The sequence below is a fragment of the Periplaneta americana genome, chromosome 4, assembly GCF_040183065.1.
Source record: "Periplaneta americana isolate PAMFEO1 chromosome 4, P.americana_PAMFEO1_priV1, whole genome shotgun sequence".
In the NCBI taxonomy this organism is placed as follows: Eukaryota; Metazoa; Arthropoda; class Insecta; order Blattodea; family Blattidae; genus Periplaneta; species Periplaneta americana.
The window spans coordinates 198,689,923-198,704,482 of record NC_091120.1 but is presented as its reverse complement, the minus strand read 5'-3'; the positions used below and the strand labels follow the sequence as shown (position 1 = coordinate 198,704,482).

Genomic DNA, 14,560 nt, shown 5'->3' with positions numbered 1-14,560 from the left:
CAACTAACATTCTATATGCATTTCTGGATTCGCTCATACGTGCTACATGCCCTGCCCATCTCAAACGTCTGGATTTAATGTTCCTAATTATGTCAGGTGAAGAATACAATGCGTGCAGTTCTGTGTTGTGTAACTTTCTCCATTCTCCTGTAACTTCATCCCTCTTAGCCCCAAATATTTTCCTAAGAACCTTATTCTCAAACACCCTTAATCTCTGTTCCTCTCTCAAAGTAAGAGTCCAAGTTCCACAACCATACAGAACAACCGGTAATGTAACTGTTTTATAAATTCTAACTTTCAGATTTTTTGACAGCAGAGTAAATGACAAAAGCTTCTCAGCCGAATAATAACAGGCATTTCCCATATTTATTCTGCGTTTAATTTCCTCCCGAGTGTCATTTGTATTTGTTACTGTTGCTCCAAGATATTTGAATTTTTCCACCTCTTCGAAGGATAAATCTCCAATTTTTTATTGTTCCATTTCATACAATATTCTGGTCACGAGACCTAATCATATACTTAGTCTTTTCTGGATTTACTTCCAACCCTAAATAATAATAATAATAATAATAATAATAATAATAATAATACGCTTTATTATTATTATTATTATTATTATTATTATTATTATTATTATTATTATTATTATTATTATTAATACACGAAATACGTCAGATGAAAAGAAAAAGAAAAAAATATATATGAAAGACTTTAAGGCTATGGACCTTTGCGTCAGCATATGAATATCTGCATGGAAATATCATATGTACTTTGGTACATCATAATATCAAAAAGTTTTTGTTTGGTAACATTGATTCGTGGTAGAGCAGTGAGGTTCGAGTAACAAACTGAGTAAGGTTGGTTTATTAACTCTGTCCTTTTGATGAGAAAAGAGGGAAACACAGGAAGTCCATTGGAAGTGAAGAATTCTGCACTAACTAGCCTTCCCTGGTTATGACCTAGTTCTAGTTCTGAGCCCTAGTAGGGTTAGGTACCTGAGTAGGCGGACATGTTCTCGCAGCCCGGAGCAGTCGCTGGCGCGCAGGTCCAGGTGAAGACAAGATGGTCGCGCACAGAGTCGGGCTCATTGGGGTCCCTGGACCCGGAGGCGTCCAGCACCACCTGGGAGTCCTCGCTCACTGTCTGCTCGTGGCCTGCTCGCAACTCGGCGATAAGCGGGTCGGCCACTATCTGGAACCAGCACTGCGCGCATACGTCGAAGTAGGTTAGGTTAGGTTAGGTTAGGTTAGGGTCGCTACTACATGGTTCATAACGACGCCCCACAAACATCGTGGAGTGTAACTCTGAGGATACCACTTTCAATTTCCATGTCTGGAGGCGGTGATAGTAAAATTAAGATGAGGCGGAGGAGAAGGAAACGATTGAGTTGATTAACAAGAAGATGGAGAATGAGGAAAAAGACTGGGGTGGGGGAGGAAATAGTAAGAGAAGAAATGAGGAGAGGGAAAAAAGGAGGAATATGAGGATTTTATTGACGAAAAGCAGGAGGGGAAGAAATGTGAAGAGAAAGAAGAATGAAGAAGGAAAAGAATAAGAATCAGAGATGATAAATAATGAGATACGGAGATTAAAAAGTAATGCGGAGTAGAGATGGAAAAATAACGAGAAGCGCAGATGAAGAAATTAGCGGAGATGAAATAAATGACCAGCAGAGATAAAAAAAAATAAGAAAGCAAATGAAAAAATGAGAAGCGGAGATGAAAAAAATAATGAGAAGCGGAGATGAAAAAGCAATGAGAAGCGGAGATTAAGATTAATGGGATGCGGAGATGAAAGAAAATGAAAAAGGAAAATGAAAAAAAAAAATGAGAAGCGGAGATGACAAAGCAATGAGAAGCGGAGATTAAGGTTAATGGGATGCGGAGATGAAAGAAAATGAAAAAGGAAAATGAAAAAAAATGAGAAGCGGAGATGAAAAAGCAATGAGAAGCGGAGATTAAGGTTAATGGGATGCGGAGATGAAAGAAAATGAAAAAGGAAAATTAAAAAAATGAGAAGCCGAGATGGAAAAGCAATGAGAAGCGGAGGTTAAGGTTAATGGGATGCGGAGATGAAAGAAAATGAAAAAAGGAAAATGAAAAAAAAGATAAGCGGAGAAGAAAAAGCAATGAGAAGAGGAGATTAAGGTTAATGGGATGCGGAGATGAAAGAAAATGAAAAAGGAAAATGAAAAAAATGAGAAGCCGAGATGAAAAAGCAATGAGAAGCGGAGATTAAGGTTAATGGGATGCGGAGATGAAAGAAAATGAAAAAGGAAAATGAAAAAAAATGAGAAGCGGAGATGAAAAAATAACGAGAAGTGCAGATGAAGAAATTACTGGAGATTAAATAAATGACCATCAGAGATAAAAAAAAAATAAGAAAGCAAATGAAAAAATTAGAAGCGGAGATGAAAAAAATAATGAGAAGCGGAGATGAAGGTTAATGGGATGCGGAGATGGAAAAAGTGAGAAGGGAAAATGAAAAAAGGAGAAACGGAGATGAAAAAATGAGAAGTGGGGATGAAAAAATAATGAGAAGAGGAGATGAAGGTTAATGGGATGCGGAGATGAAAAAAGTGAGAAGGGAAAATGAAAAAAGGAGAAACGGTGATGAAAAAATGAGAAGTGGGGATGAAAAAAAAGTGAGATGTGGAGATGAAAAAAGAATTAGAAGAGATGAAAAATAAGACGAGATTAAAGAACGAGATGGAAAAAATTATGAGAAACGGAAATAATAATAATAATAATAATAATAATAATAATAATAATTTATTTCTAGAACAAATATAGGCCTACCTTTTATTTTTTTATGTATAATAATCACTCTAGCACCCCCAGAAAGAGCAAGTTATACAGTTGTGCTCAGAGGAAATTCCACATAATTTTTAGACATTTTATTAATAAATGGAAATGAGAAAAGGCAAAAACACAGATACCCCAATAATTGAAACTTTAATTTTTCTCTCTAAAGAATTATTTTTTTTTAAATAAGGAGCATTAGCAAATTGTAGGCCTATGTTTGGAAATTTAGCTTCTATCATGTTACAGAGCCTTGGACTGAAGTTGCTACTATGATTGATTATAAGCTACAGTTGTGGTAGATATTTAGGTTCTGTCAAGCATAAGTTGTCTGATCTTTTAGTTTCATATTTATGTGAATACAAATTAAATATATTTCTGCTTTTTATGTACGAAATTCAATAATCAATCTTCTTAATGCTGACAACATAAAGTCCACTATAGTCCACTGTAGTCTATTCAGTTGTTGTTTTTCACGAGAAATGAGGGGTATTTTGATCGGTGTTCATTATAGATGCCTGTTGCTAGTAGCCAGAGATGGGGACAAACATAAGAAATTGTTATAAATTTGATGGATATCAAATACTTTAAATTTGGAATACAACAGCTCTGAATGATAATCAAGAGAATTTTTCTCCCCTCCAACGATCCTTCATCAAATAAACAAGAGATTTATTAAGACATTATTATTCTTTTCTGTAGCAAAGTTATTGGCATGAGGGAGGTACTATAAGCACTACCCTTCCTGTAATACCATATTGTAGTATTATTATTATTATTATTATTATTATTATTATTATTATTATTATTATTATTATTATTATTATTGAATCATTTTGGTTATTTGTAATACTAGATGCAATGTTATGTCCAATATTGGAAAAAATAACAATTGAATTCTGAAGCAATTTCATGTTTTTATGTAGAATTTTACCGTCTGAAGATAATATTTAATTATGTAAAAAGTTTTTTTATTTGTATTCGTATTTCTTGTTTCTCGTATTACTTAAAATGAAGTGGAAAAATATAATGAGAAACGAAGATGAATAAAGAAAAGAGCCTATTGCATAACGTTCATCAATCACTTCTTTTATCACAGACACATACTCTCCATTTGTAAACTAAAACGAAAATAAAAAAAAATTCAAACTAACACAGTTGTGGTCATTGTGCAAAGTGAGTGACGTATTTTGTGTTCCGATGTATTCCTGTTACAGCGGAGAAAGTGTGTGATGAGACAGTGTCATGTTGAATTCAGTTTGAGGTGCAGTACTAAAAGTTCTGTTTCCTTGTACTAATCAAAATGTCAGCTTTTCCTTTCTACCGTGCAAGTATTTCAACAGTTTGCGAGCTCTTTGACAATTCCGCGGTCTACATCGAGTTTACTCCAGGCTTCTGGACACCCACCATGTCGAAGTCGAGGTGGAGACGCGCTCTAACATTTGCGGCGAGCAATTCTACCACCTGCTGCTCCAGGACGTAAACCCCGTACCTCAAGCTGTACGACTCGATCGTATGAGTCACAGTTCCAGGCACCCTTACACTATTCGTTTCTGTAAGGAGAGCGAAAATATCAGACTTCACATTATATTGTGGTATTCAGTGTTATGAATGGGCAGAAATCGCTGTACACAGACAGACTAGTACTAAAATTATTATATTTCATGTACATCATTCCCTGATAAATTGACTCGTAGATACCGAATATGAACAAAATCCGTCCAATAGTTTAGTAGAAATCGCTGTACACAGAGAGACTAGTACTAAAATTATTATATTTCATGTACATCATTCCCTGATAAATTGACTAGTAGATACTGAATATGAACAAAATCCGTCGAATACTTTAGTAGAAATCGCTGTACACAGACAGACCAGTACTGAAATTATTATATTTCATGTACATCATTCCCTGATAAATTGACTAGTAGATACTGAATATGAACAAAATCCGTCTAATAGTTTAGTAGAAATCGCTGTACACAGACAGACTAGCACTAAAATTATTATATTTCATGTACATCATTCCCTGATAAGTTGACTCGTAGACACTGAATATGAACAAAATCCGTCCAATAGTTTAGTAGAAATCGCTGTACACAGACAGATTAGTACTAAAATTATTATATTTCATGTACATCATTCCCTGATAAATTGATTCGTAGATACAGAATATGAACAAAATCCGTCCAATAGTTTAGTAGAAATCGCTGTATACAGACAGACTAGTACTAAAATTATTATTTTCTATGTACATCATTCCCTGAAAATTGACTCGTAGATACTGAATATGAACAAAATACGTCCAATAGTTTAGTAGAAATCGGTGTACACAGACAGAGTAGTACTAAAATTATTATATTTTATGTACATCATTCCCTGATAAATTGACTCGTAGAAACTGAATATGAACAAAATCCGTCCAATACTTTAGTCGAAATCGCTGTACACAGACAGACTAGTACTAAAATTATTATATTTCATGTACATCATTCCCTGATAAATTGACTCGTAGATACTGAATATGAACAAAATCCGTCCAATAGTTTACTAGAAATCGCTGTACACAGACAGACTAGTACTAAAATTATTATATTTCATGTACATCATTCCCTGATAATTTGACTCGTAGATACTGAATATGAACAAAATCCGTCCAATAGTTTAGTAGAAATCGCTGTACACAGACAGACTAGTATTAAAATTATTATATTTTATGTACATCATTCCCTGATAATTTGACTCATAGACACTGAATATGAACAAAATCCGTCCAATTGTTTAGTAGAAATCGCTGTACACAGACAGACTAGTACTAAAATTATTATATTTCATGTACATCATTCCCTGATAAATTGACTCGTAGATACTGAATATGAACAGAATCCGTCGAATACTTTAGTAGAAATCGCTGTACACAGACAGACCAGTATTGAAATTATTATATTTCATGTACATCATTCCCTGATAAATTGACTAGTAGATACTGAATATGAACAAAATCCGTCTAATAGTTTAGTAGAAATCGCTGTACACAGACAGACTAGTACTAAAATTATTATATTTCATGTACATCATTCCCTGATAAATTGACTAGTAGATACTGAATATGAACAAAATCCGTCCAATAGTTTAGTAGAAATCGCTGTACACAGACAGACTAGTACTAAAGTTATTATATTTCATGTACATCATTCCCTGATAAATTGATTCGTAGATACTGAATATGAACAAAATCCGTCCAATAGTTTAGTAGAAATCGCTGTATACAGACAGACTAGTACTAAAATTATTATTTTCTATGTACATCATTCCCTGAAAATTGACTCGTAGATACTGAATATGAACAAAATCCGTCCAATAGTTTAGTAGAAATCGGTGTACACAGACAGACTAGTACTAAAATTATTATATTTCATGTACATCATTCCCTGATAAATTGACTCGTAGATACTGAATATGAAAAAAATCCGTCCAATAGTTTAGTAGAAATCGCTGTACACAGACAGACTAGTACTAAAATTGTTATATTTCATGTACATCATTCCCTGATAAATTGACTCGTAGATACTGAATATGAACAAAATCCGTCCAATAGTTTGGTAGAAATCGCTGTACACACACAGACTAGTACTAAAATGATTATATTTCATGTACATCATTCCATGATAAATTGACTCGTAGATACTGAATATGACAAAATCCATTCAATAATTTCGTACAAATCGCTGTACACAGACTAGTACTAAAATTATTATATTTCATGTACATCATTCCCTGGTAAATTGACTCGTAGATACTGAATATGAACAAAATCCGTCCAATAGTTTAGTAGAAATCGCTGTACACAGACAGACTAGTACTGAAATTATTATATTTCATGTACATCATTCCCTGATAAATTGACTCGTAGATACTGAATATGAACAAAATCCGTTCAATAGTTTACTAGAAATCGCTGTACACAGACAGACTAGTACTAAAATTATTATATTTCATGTACATCATTCCCTGATAATTTGACTCGTAGATACTGAATATGAACAAAATCCGTCCAATAGTTTAGTAGAAATCGCTGTACATAGACAGACTAGTACTAAAATTATTATATTTCATGTACATCATTCCCTGATAAATTGACTCGTAGGTACTGAATATGAAAAAAATCCGTCCAATAGTTTAGTAGAAATCGCTGTACACAGACAGACTAGTACTAAAATTATTATATTTCATGTACATCATTCCCTGATAATTTGACTCGTAGATACTGAATATGAACAAAATCAGTCCAATAGTTTAGTAGAAATCGCTGTACACACACAGACTAGTACTAAAATTGTTATATTTCATGTACATCATTCCCTGATAAATTGACTCGTAGATACTGAATATGAACAAAATCCGTCCAATAGTTTCGTAGAAATCGCTGTACACACAGACTAGTACTAAAATGATTATATTTCATGTACATCATTCCATGATAAATTGACTCGTAGATACTGAATATGACAAAATCCATTCAATAATTTCGTACAAATCGCTGTACACAGACTAGTACTAAAATTATTATATTTCATGTACATCATTCCCTGGTAAATTGACTCGTAGATACTGAATATGAACAAAATCCGTCCAATAGTTTAGTAGAAATCGCTGTACACAGACAGACTAGTACTGAAATTATTATATTTCATGTACATCATTCCCTGATAAATTGACTCGTAGATACTGAATATGACAAAATCCATTCAATAATTTCGTACAAATCGCTGTACACAGACTGGTACTAAAATTATTATATTTCATGTACATCATTCCCTGGTAAATTGACTCGTAGATACTGAATATGAACAAAATCCGTCCAATAGTTTAGTAGAAATCGCTGTACACAGACAGACTAGTACTGAAATGATTATATTTCATGTACATCATTCCCTGATAAATTGACTCGTAGATACTGAATATGAATAAAATCCGTCCAATAGTTTAGTAGAAATTGCTGTACACAGAGAGACTAGTACTAAAATTATTATATTTCATGTACATCATTCCCTGATAAATTGACTAGTAGATACTGAATATGAACAAAATCAGTCTAATAGTTTAGTAGAAATCGCTGTACACAGACAGACTAGTACTAAAATTATTATATTTCATGTACATCATTCCCTGATAAATTGACTCGTAGACACTGAATATGAACAAAATCCGTCCAATAGTTTAGTAGAAATCGCTGTACACAGACAGATTAGTACTAAAATTATTATATTTCATGTACATCATTCCCTGATAAATTGATTCGTAGATACTGAATATGAACAAAATCCGTCCAATAGTTTAGTAGAAATCGCTGTATACAGACAGACTAGTACTAAAATTATTATTTTCTATGTACATCATTCCCTGAAAATTGACTCGTAGATACTGAATATGAACAAAATCCGTCCAATAGTTTAGTAGAAATCGGTGTACACAGACAGAGTAGTACTAAAATTATTATATTTTTTGTACATCATTCCCTGATAAATTGACTCGTAGAAACTGAATATGAACAAAATCCGTCCAATACTTTAGTCGAAATCGCTGTACACAGACAGACTAGTACTAAAATTATTAAATTTCATGTACATCATTCCCTGATAAATTGACTCGTAGATACTGAATATGAACAAAATCCGTCCAATACTTTAGTAGAAATCGCTGTACACAGACAGACTAGTACTAAAATTATTATATTTCATGTACATCATTCCCTGATAATTTGACTCGTAGATACTGAATATGAACAAAATCCGTCCAATAGTTTAGTAGAAATCGCTGTACACAGACAGACTAGTACTAAAATTATTATATTTCATGTACATCATTCCCTGATAAATTGACTCGTAGATACTGAATATGAACAAAATCCGTCCAATAGTTTAGTAGAAATCGCTGTACACAGACAGACTAGTACTAAAATTATTATATTTCTTGTACATCATTCCCTGATAAATTGATTCGTAGATACTGAATATGAACAAAATCCGTCCAATAGTTTAGTAGAAATCGCTGTACACAGACAGACTAGTACTAAAATTATTATATTTCATGTACATCATTCCCTGATAATTTGACTCGTAGATACTGAATATGAACAAAATCCGTCCAATAGTTTAGTAGAAATCGCTGTACACAGACAGACTAGTACTGAAATTATTATATTTCATGTACATCATTCCCTGATAAATTGACTCGTAGATACTGAATATGAACAAAATCCGTCCAATAGTTTAGTAGAAATCGCTGTACACAGACAGACTAGTACTAAAATTATTATATTTCATGTACATCATTCCCTGATAATTTGACTCGTAGATACTCAATATGAACAAAATCCGTCCAATAGTTTAGTAGAAATCGCTGTACACAGACAGACTAGTACTAAAATTGTTATATTTCATGTACATCATTCCCTGATAAATTGACTCGTAGATACTGAATATGAACAAAATCCGTCCAATAGTTTGGTAGAAATCGCTGTACACACACAGACTACTACTAAAATGATTATATTTCATGTACATCATTCCATGATAAATTGACTCGTAGATACTGAATATGACAAAATCCATTCAATAATTTCGTACAATTCGCTGTACACAGACAGACTAGTACTAAAATTATTATATTTCATGTACATCATTCCCTGGTAAATTGACTCGTAGATACTGAATATGAACAAAATCCGTCCAATAGTTTAGTAGAAATCGCTGTACACAGACAGACTAGTACTGAAATTATTATATTTCATGTACATCATTCCCTGATAAATTGACTCGTAGATACTGAATATGAACAAAATCCGTCCAATAGTTTAGTGAAATCGCTGTACACAGACAGACTAGTACTAAAATTATTATATTTCATGCACATCATTCCCTGATAAATTGACTCGTAAATACTGAATATGAACAAAATCCGTCCAATAGTTTAGTGAAATCGCTGTACACAGACAGACTAGTACTAAAATTATTATATTTCATGCACATCATTCCCTGATAAATTGACTCGTAGATACTGAATATGAACAAAATCCGTCCAATAGTTTAGTGAAATCGCTGTACACAGACAGACTAGTACTAAAATTATTATATTTCATGCACATCATTCCCTGATAAATTGACTCTTAGATACTGAATATGGACTCACTTCTGCGCCCGGACTTCACCTTCAAGAAGAACGGGTAGGGCGCGTCGTTGCTTAGCGTGTACCTTGTCCACCAAGGATTGAGCTTCGAGTCTTGGCTGCACCCGTGGACGGAGTGCCCTCTAACCGTGTAGTTCTTCCCTCGCTCCCATTTCGTAATGGCCGTTGACCTTCCACTGCAACAAAAACCGCATTTCACTGGCTGATATGTTTTAAGCTGATTGTAGCAGAGGCGATGCTTTATACCGGCTTATCATTCGTGCCCTTGGATTATCTGATAAATTTATTTTTCTATTAATTAATCTGTTTGCTCTGCATTAATAGAACTCAGTTTTCCAAAAGGGAACGAACGAAAAAAAAAAAAAAAGAAATTCATTTTGACGTAATACACGTTTTTCCTGCCGCACAGTATCGGTACCCTGTCCGGAATCCGTAATGAAAAAAAAAAATGACAGAATTTCTAATGACTACTGTAAGAACAGCTTAATTCTAATATTGTTAATAGTTGGACCATGAGCCAATGTAACTTGTGTGATCACGCCTAATGACGCCACCTCTCCTTGCAGAATATAGCGCTGTAATATGAGCATTAATAGTAATATACGTTACAAGAGCGGTATGTTGAAGTTTTCATGGTCGAGGAAAAGATTGAAAAAGCGAAACGTAGTTGAGCTTTTTTAATTTCCGAGAACATGAAAACAAACATACCGCTCGTGTATCGTACATTATTTTGTGCGAAGATCGTTTATTACATACCTGAAAGACGAATTTCTAATTAGTCGCAATGAAATCTCCATGTTGGTTTCTGTTTAATGACGGCAACTTCGGAAAACCAAAATATCTTTCTTCAACATTGTTGCTATAAAATGTTTTATGTGTTTACTATATTCCAGCAGGCCGTGATATACAGTACGTCTGTCTTTTTTTTCCCCCAGTCTATAAATGCGAACTTAAAACAAACGGTAAGGTTATGTAATGATTTATTTTTCATTTTAATATTTTAACAATATTATTTATATAACATATTGCAGTAATAACATCGGCATCTGGAATCTTGTTGATTTTTTCACGGCTTCCTTAATGTTACTTGTATCAGGAATACAATAAGTTTCGTGGAGTAGTAGACTTTACTTAATTTTTGCAAATATTTAAAAACAATAATTAACATTGCAATTTAGGTGAAATTGCAGTGGTAAGTTTCCAATTTATAATTATTACTATGTTAAACGTCTCTAAAAATAATATGTTAAAAGCCTAAAGCAGTAAAATGAATGTCGCGCTTAAGCGGTAAGAAGAGGGAAATTGTTATGTGTGTTACGTTGGGAATACTGAATGTGGTATTTCACACTTACCGCGTATTGGTTCTGTGCGGAAAACAAGCAAATACGCACGATCTCGCACAAAATCCATTTCTTGTTGTGGTGGGGTGTGTTGAACACAAGAAACTCTGCGCTGGAATCGCTAGGATTTAGAGGTTGACGCAAACCACGTCGAAATTAGTGAACCAGTTAATTTACCACCAAAATCTATAATATTAATACAGTATAGTTATTACATTTTCAGTAACCTTCATCAGTAAAGGTTTATATCCCAAAACTTGTGTTTTGCCAATCAGATCTTTTCTTTTATTCCTGCATCCAATTGATTACCTTCGTAACTAAATCTTTCATTAACTTGCAGATTAATTACTCCATAAATGAATTAGGGGAGAAGTGAGTACAGTGAGACAGGGAGAACAGTGAGACATTTTTTATTAGATGGTAAATTTTGATGTTGAAATGTTTGTAACAGTGGAGTTGTATGTTGCATGAGTAAAGTAATGGTATTTTCATTCTCGATTTGATTCTAGTTTTAAAGGTAAGTGATGAAAAAGTAATTCGTAATTTTTCACTCTAGAAGTAAAATTTTGGCTTGTGTTTAATGAAGGTTATATTGGATATACAAATGAAATAGAATTATGAATGTTTTGTTACCTAATACTATGGTATTTGACGTTATGTTTGGCAAAGTTTCGTCTTTCTTGTTCTGATTTTGAAATTATGGCTCCATTTTAAACGAACTATGCGTAAAGGGAACAGTGAGACATGCCATTGAAGGGTACACTGAGACGTCTCACCGTTCCCATTTACCAATGATTTGCAAAAATAAACTGTAATTATATTACATTTACCGGTAACTAACATTAAAAATGAACATACTAGTAACCAATTTAGGAACTATAGCTTAAAATAATGGATACATTACATTTTAATGGTTTCCTAAATAAAAAAAAATTATTCACAAAATTTAAGAAAACATTAAAAAATAATAAAGAATTAAATTAAATTCTTATAATTATAAGCTTTGTTGTCACCAAAAATTCATTTTATTTTTTCGCAAAAGTTTTAAAAGTCATGAAAAATTCACTTTTCCAAATGTTCCAGATGTTTCAATGGTTTCGAAGTCAGACATCAAAATGATTCTGCGGTGTCTCACTGTACCCTCCTGAACGCTAACAGTGAGACATTTGCATTTTTTTTAACAAACACGCATTGTATATTATGTCCTTTATCTATTAACATTTCTTTTTATGTATTATTGTACTCCATGTTGTTCTCCAGAGAACAAGGTGCCGGTGCAGGTGTTACGTGCTGTTTCTTCTCACTTCATAGATCTCTTGGATATGGAACAACAAGTTTTGATGGAGAAGTCGTTGCAATAAGTGAATGTCTCAGGAATCTTCTATGCCACATCAATAAATTTAAGAATACAGTTATATTGTCAGACTCCAAAGCAACTATTCTATCAATAGTCTCTGAACACATACCTTCATCTCAAACAACAGACATAACTAAAATGCTCTCTCAATTAATATCACTCAATAAAAGAATTGTATTCCAATGGATACCATCCCATTGTGGAATCCTGGGAAACGAGAATGCGGATGCTTTAGCAAAGAAGGGCAGCACTGCTACTTACAGACCTGTTACTAAATCTACGTATTACTCTGTGAAAAGATTTAAATCTACGTACTTAGACTTCAACAAACAAAATTTGATAACACAATCTCGAAGGAAAAAATGGAACTCTCTGCATCAAAATCCACAGTTAATTCCCGATTTACCACGAAAATCGTCTGTAGCTGCATTTAGATTGGCAACAGGCCATGATTGTTTGGCCAAACACCTGCATAGAATTGGAATATATCAGTCCCCTAACTGCCCATTGTGCAACTCAAACCAAGAAATGGATTCGGAACACCTCAAAATCTGTGCTTCATTGGCTGGTCATGATAATATCTTTGAAAAATATTGGAGTGCAAGAGGTCAAATGACTTTATTGTCAAACGCCTGGCATTAGAAAACAACAACAACTCCATTTTTAATGTATATTTCTACTGCACTTGATTAAAAAAATACTTGAAATTTCACTTGCATACATATGTCTTAATATTTTTGTGTCTCACTGTACCCACTACTCCCCTACTTCATTCATTGCTTTATTATAATTGAGTCCTCTGCTTACTTGTAAATTAATTATTTAATTTTATTTGTACATTCCTCGGTTCGAGTCTGCATTTTTATGATGTCATGACAGTGTATTACTGCAGGTGCTACAGAGATCTATCTCGAATGTTTCCAGGACCTACTGGGCTGAACTCACCAGTCCTTGACGGTGGTGACGACGGGCCGGCAGATCCCCGGGTCGGTGGACAGCAGCACGGGGTAGCGGCCCGCGAACTGGTCCTCCCCAGCGTTCTTCACCTGCACCGAGATGCTGGCGTTGAACTTCGTCACTCCTTGTCTGTTCTTGTACCGGAAGGGGAAATATAACACCTTCTTCTTTCCTGCAACTTTAGTTATTGATATATCTTCAAGACTTTCACAGGATCATCACAACCCTCCGCGGAAATTTGCACACAGGTAAAGGAAAAGTGACTTAAAAAATGAGCATCCAATACAAATTGCATGATAAAAGCGAAGACTTCTTTTTTAGTATGGAATGAAATGTTGCGTTTTAATATTATTTGAGTTACTTTTCTACATTTTCGCTAACGAAATCAAGTCGAATGTGTTTATTTATTATTTGGATTATTTTACGACGCTGTATCAACATTTAGGTTATTTAGCGTCTGAATGATATGAAGGTGATAATGCCGGTGAAATGAGTCCGGGATCCAGCACTGAAAATTACCCAGTATTTGCTCGTATTGGGTTCAGGGAAATCCCCGGAATGAACCTCAACCAGGTAACTTGCCCCGACCGGGATTCAAGCCCGGGCCACCTGGTTTCGCGGCCAGACGCGCTGACCGTTACTTCACAGGTGTGGACTCGAATGTGTTCCAACTGGTAATCACGTAAATTTCTAAATTCACCAAACAAACTGTACTTTGTTACGGCAGTGAGGCATGACCATTGAGGAAGAAAGACGAAAGCAGAATAACGGCTAATGAAATGAAATTTATGAGATATACAGCGGGATATACGAAATGGGATCACAAACGCAATGAAGATGTAATGGAAGAAATTACAACTAGAACCTGTAATTAATCACGTAAAACATTATCAGAACAACTGGATAAATCATCTGCA

At 34.2% G+C, this 14,560-nt stretch overlaps 1 protein-coding gene across 1 annotated transcript in view; it reads right to left on the bottom strand.

The window, feature by feature from the left end:
* The window catches only part of LOC138698986 (polycystin family receptor for egg jelly-like), an 82,453-nt gene that overhangs the window by 60,475 nt on the left and 7,418 nt on the right, over nucleotides 1–14,560 (bottom strand). Inside the window, exons 3-6 of the mRNA XM_069825173.1 lie at nucleotides 13,632–13,815; nucleotides 9,993–10,165; nucleotides 4,188–4,354; nucleotides 996–1,191 (exon numbers count right to left, since the gene is read on the bottom strand). Coding sequence (XP_069681274.1) covers nucleotides 996–1,191; nucleotides 4,188–4,354; nucleotides 9,993–10,165; nucleotides 13,632–13,815 — 720 coding nt within the window. The remainder of the gene's footprint in view (nucleotides 1–995; nucleotides 1,192–4,187; nucleotides 4,355–9,992; nucleotides 10,166–13,631; nucleotides 13,816–14,560) is intronic.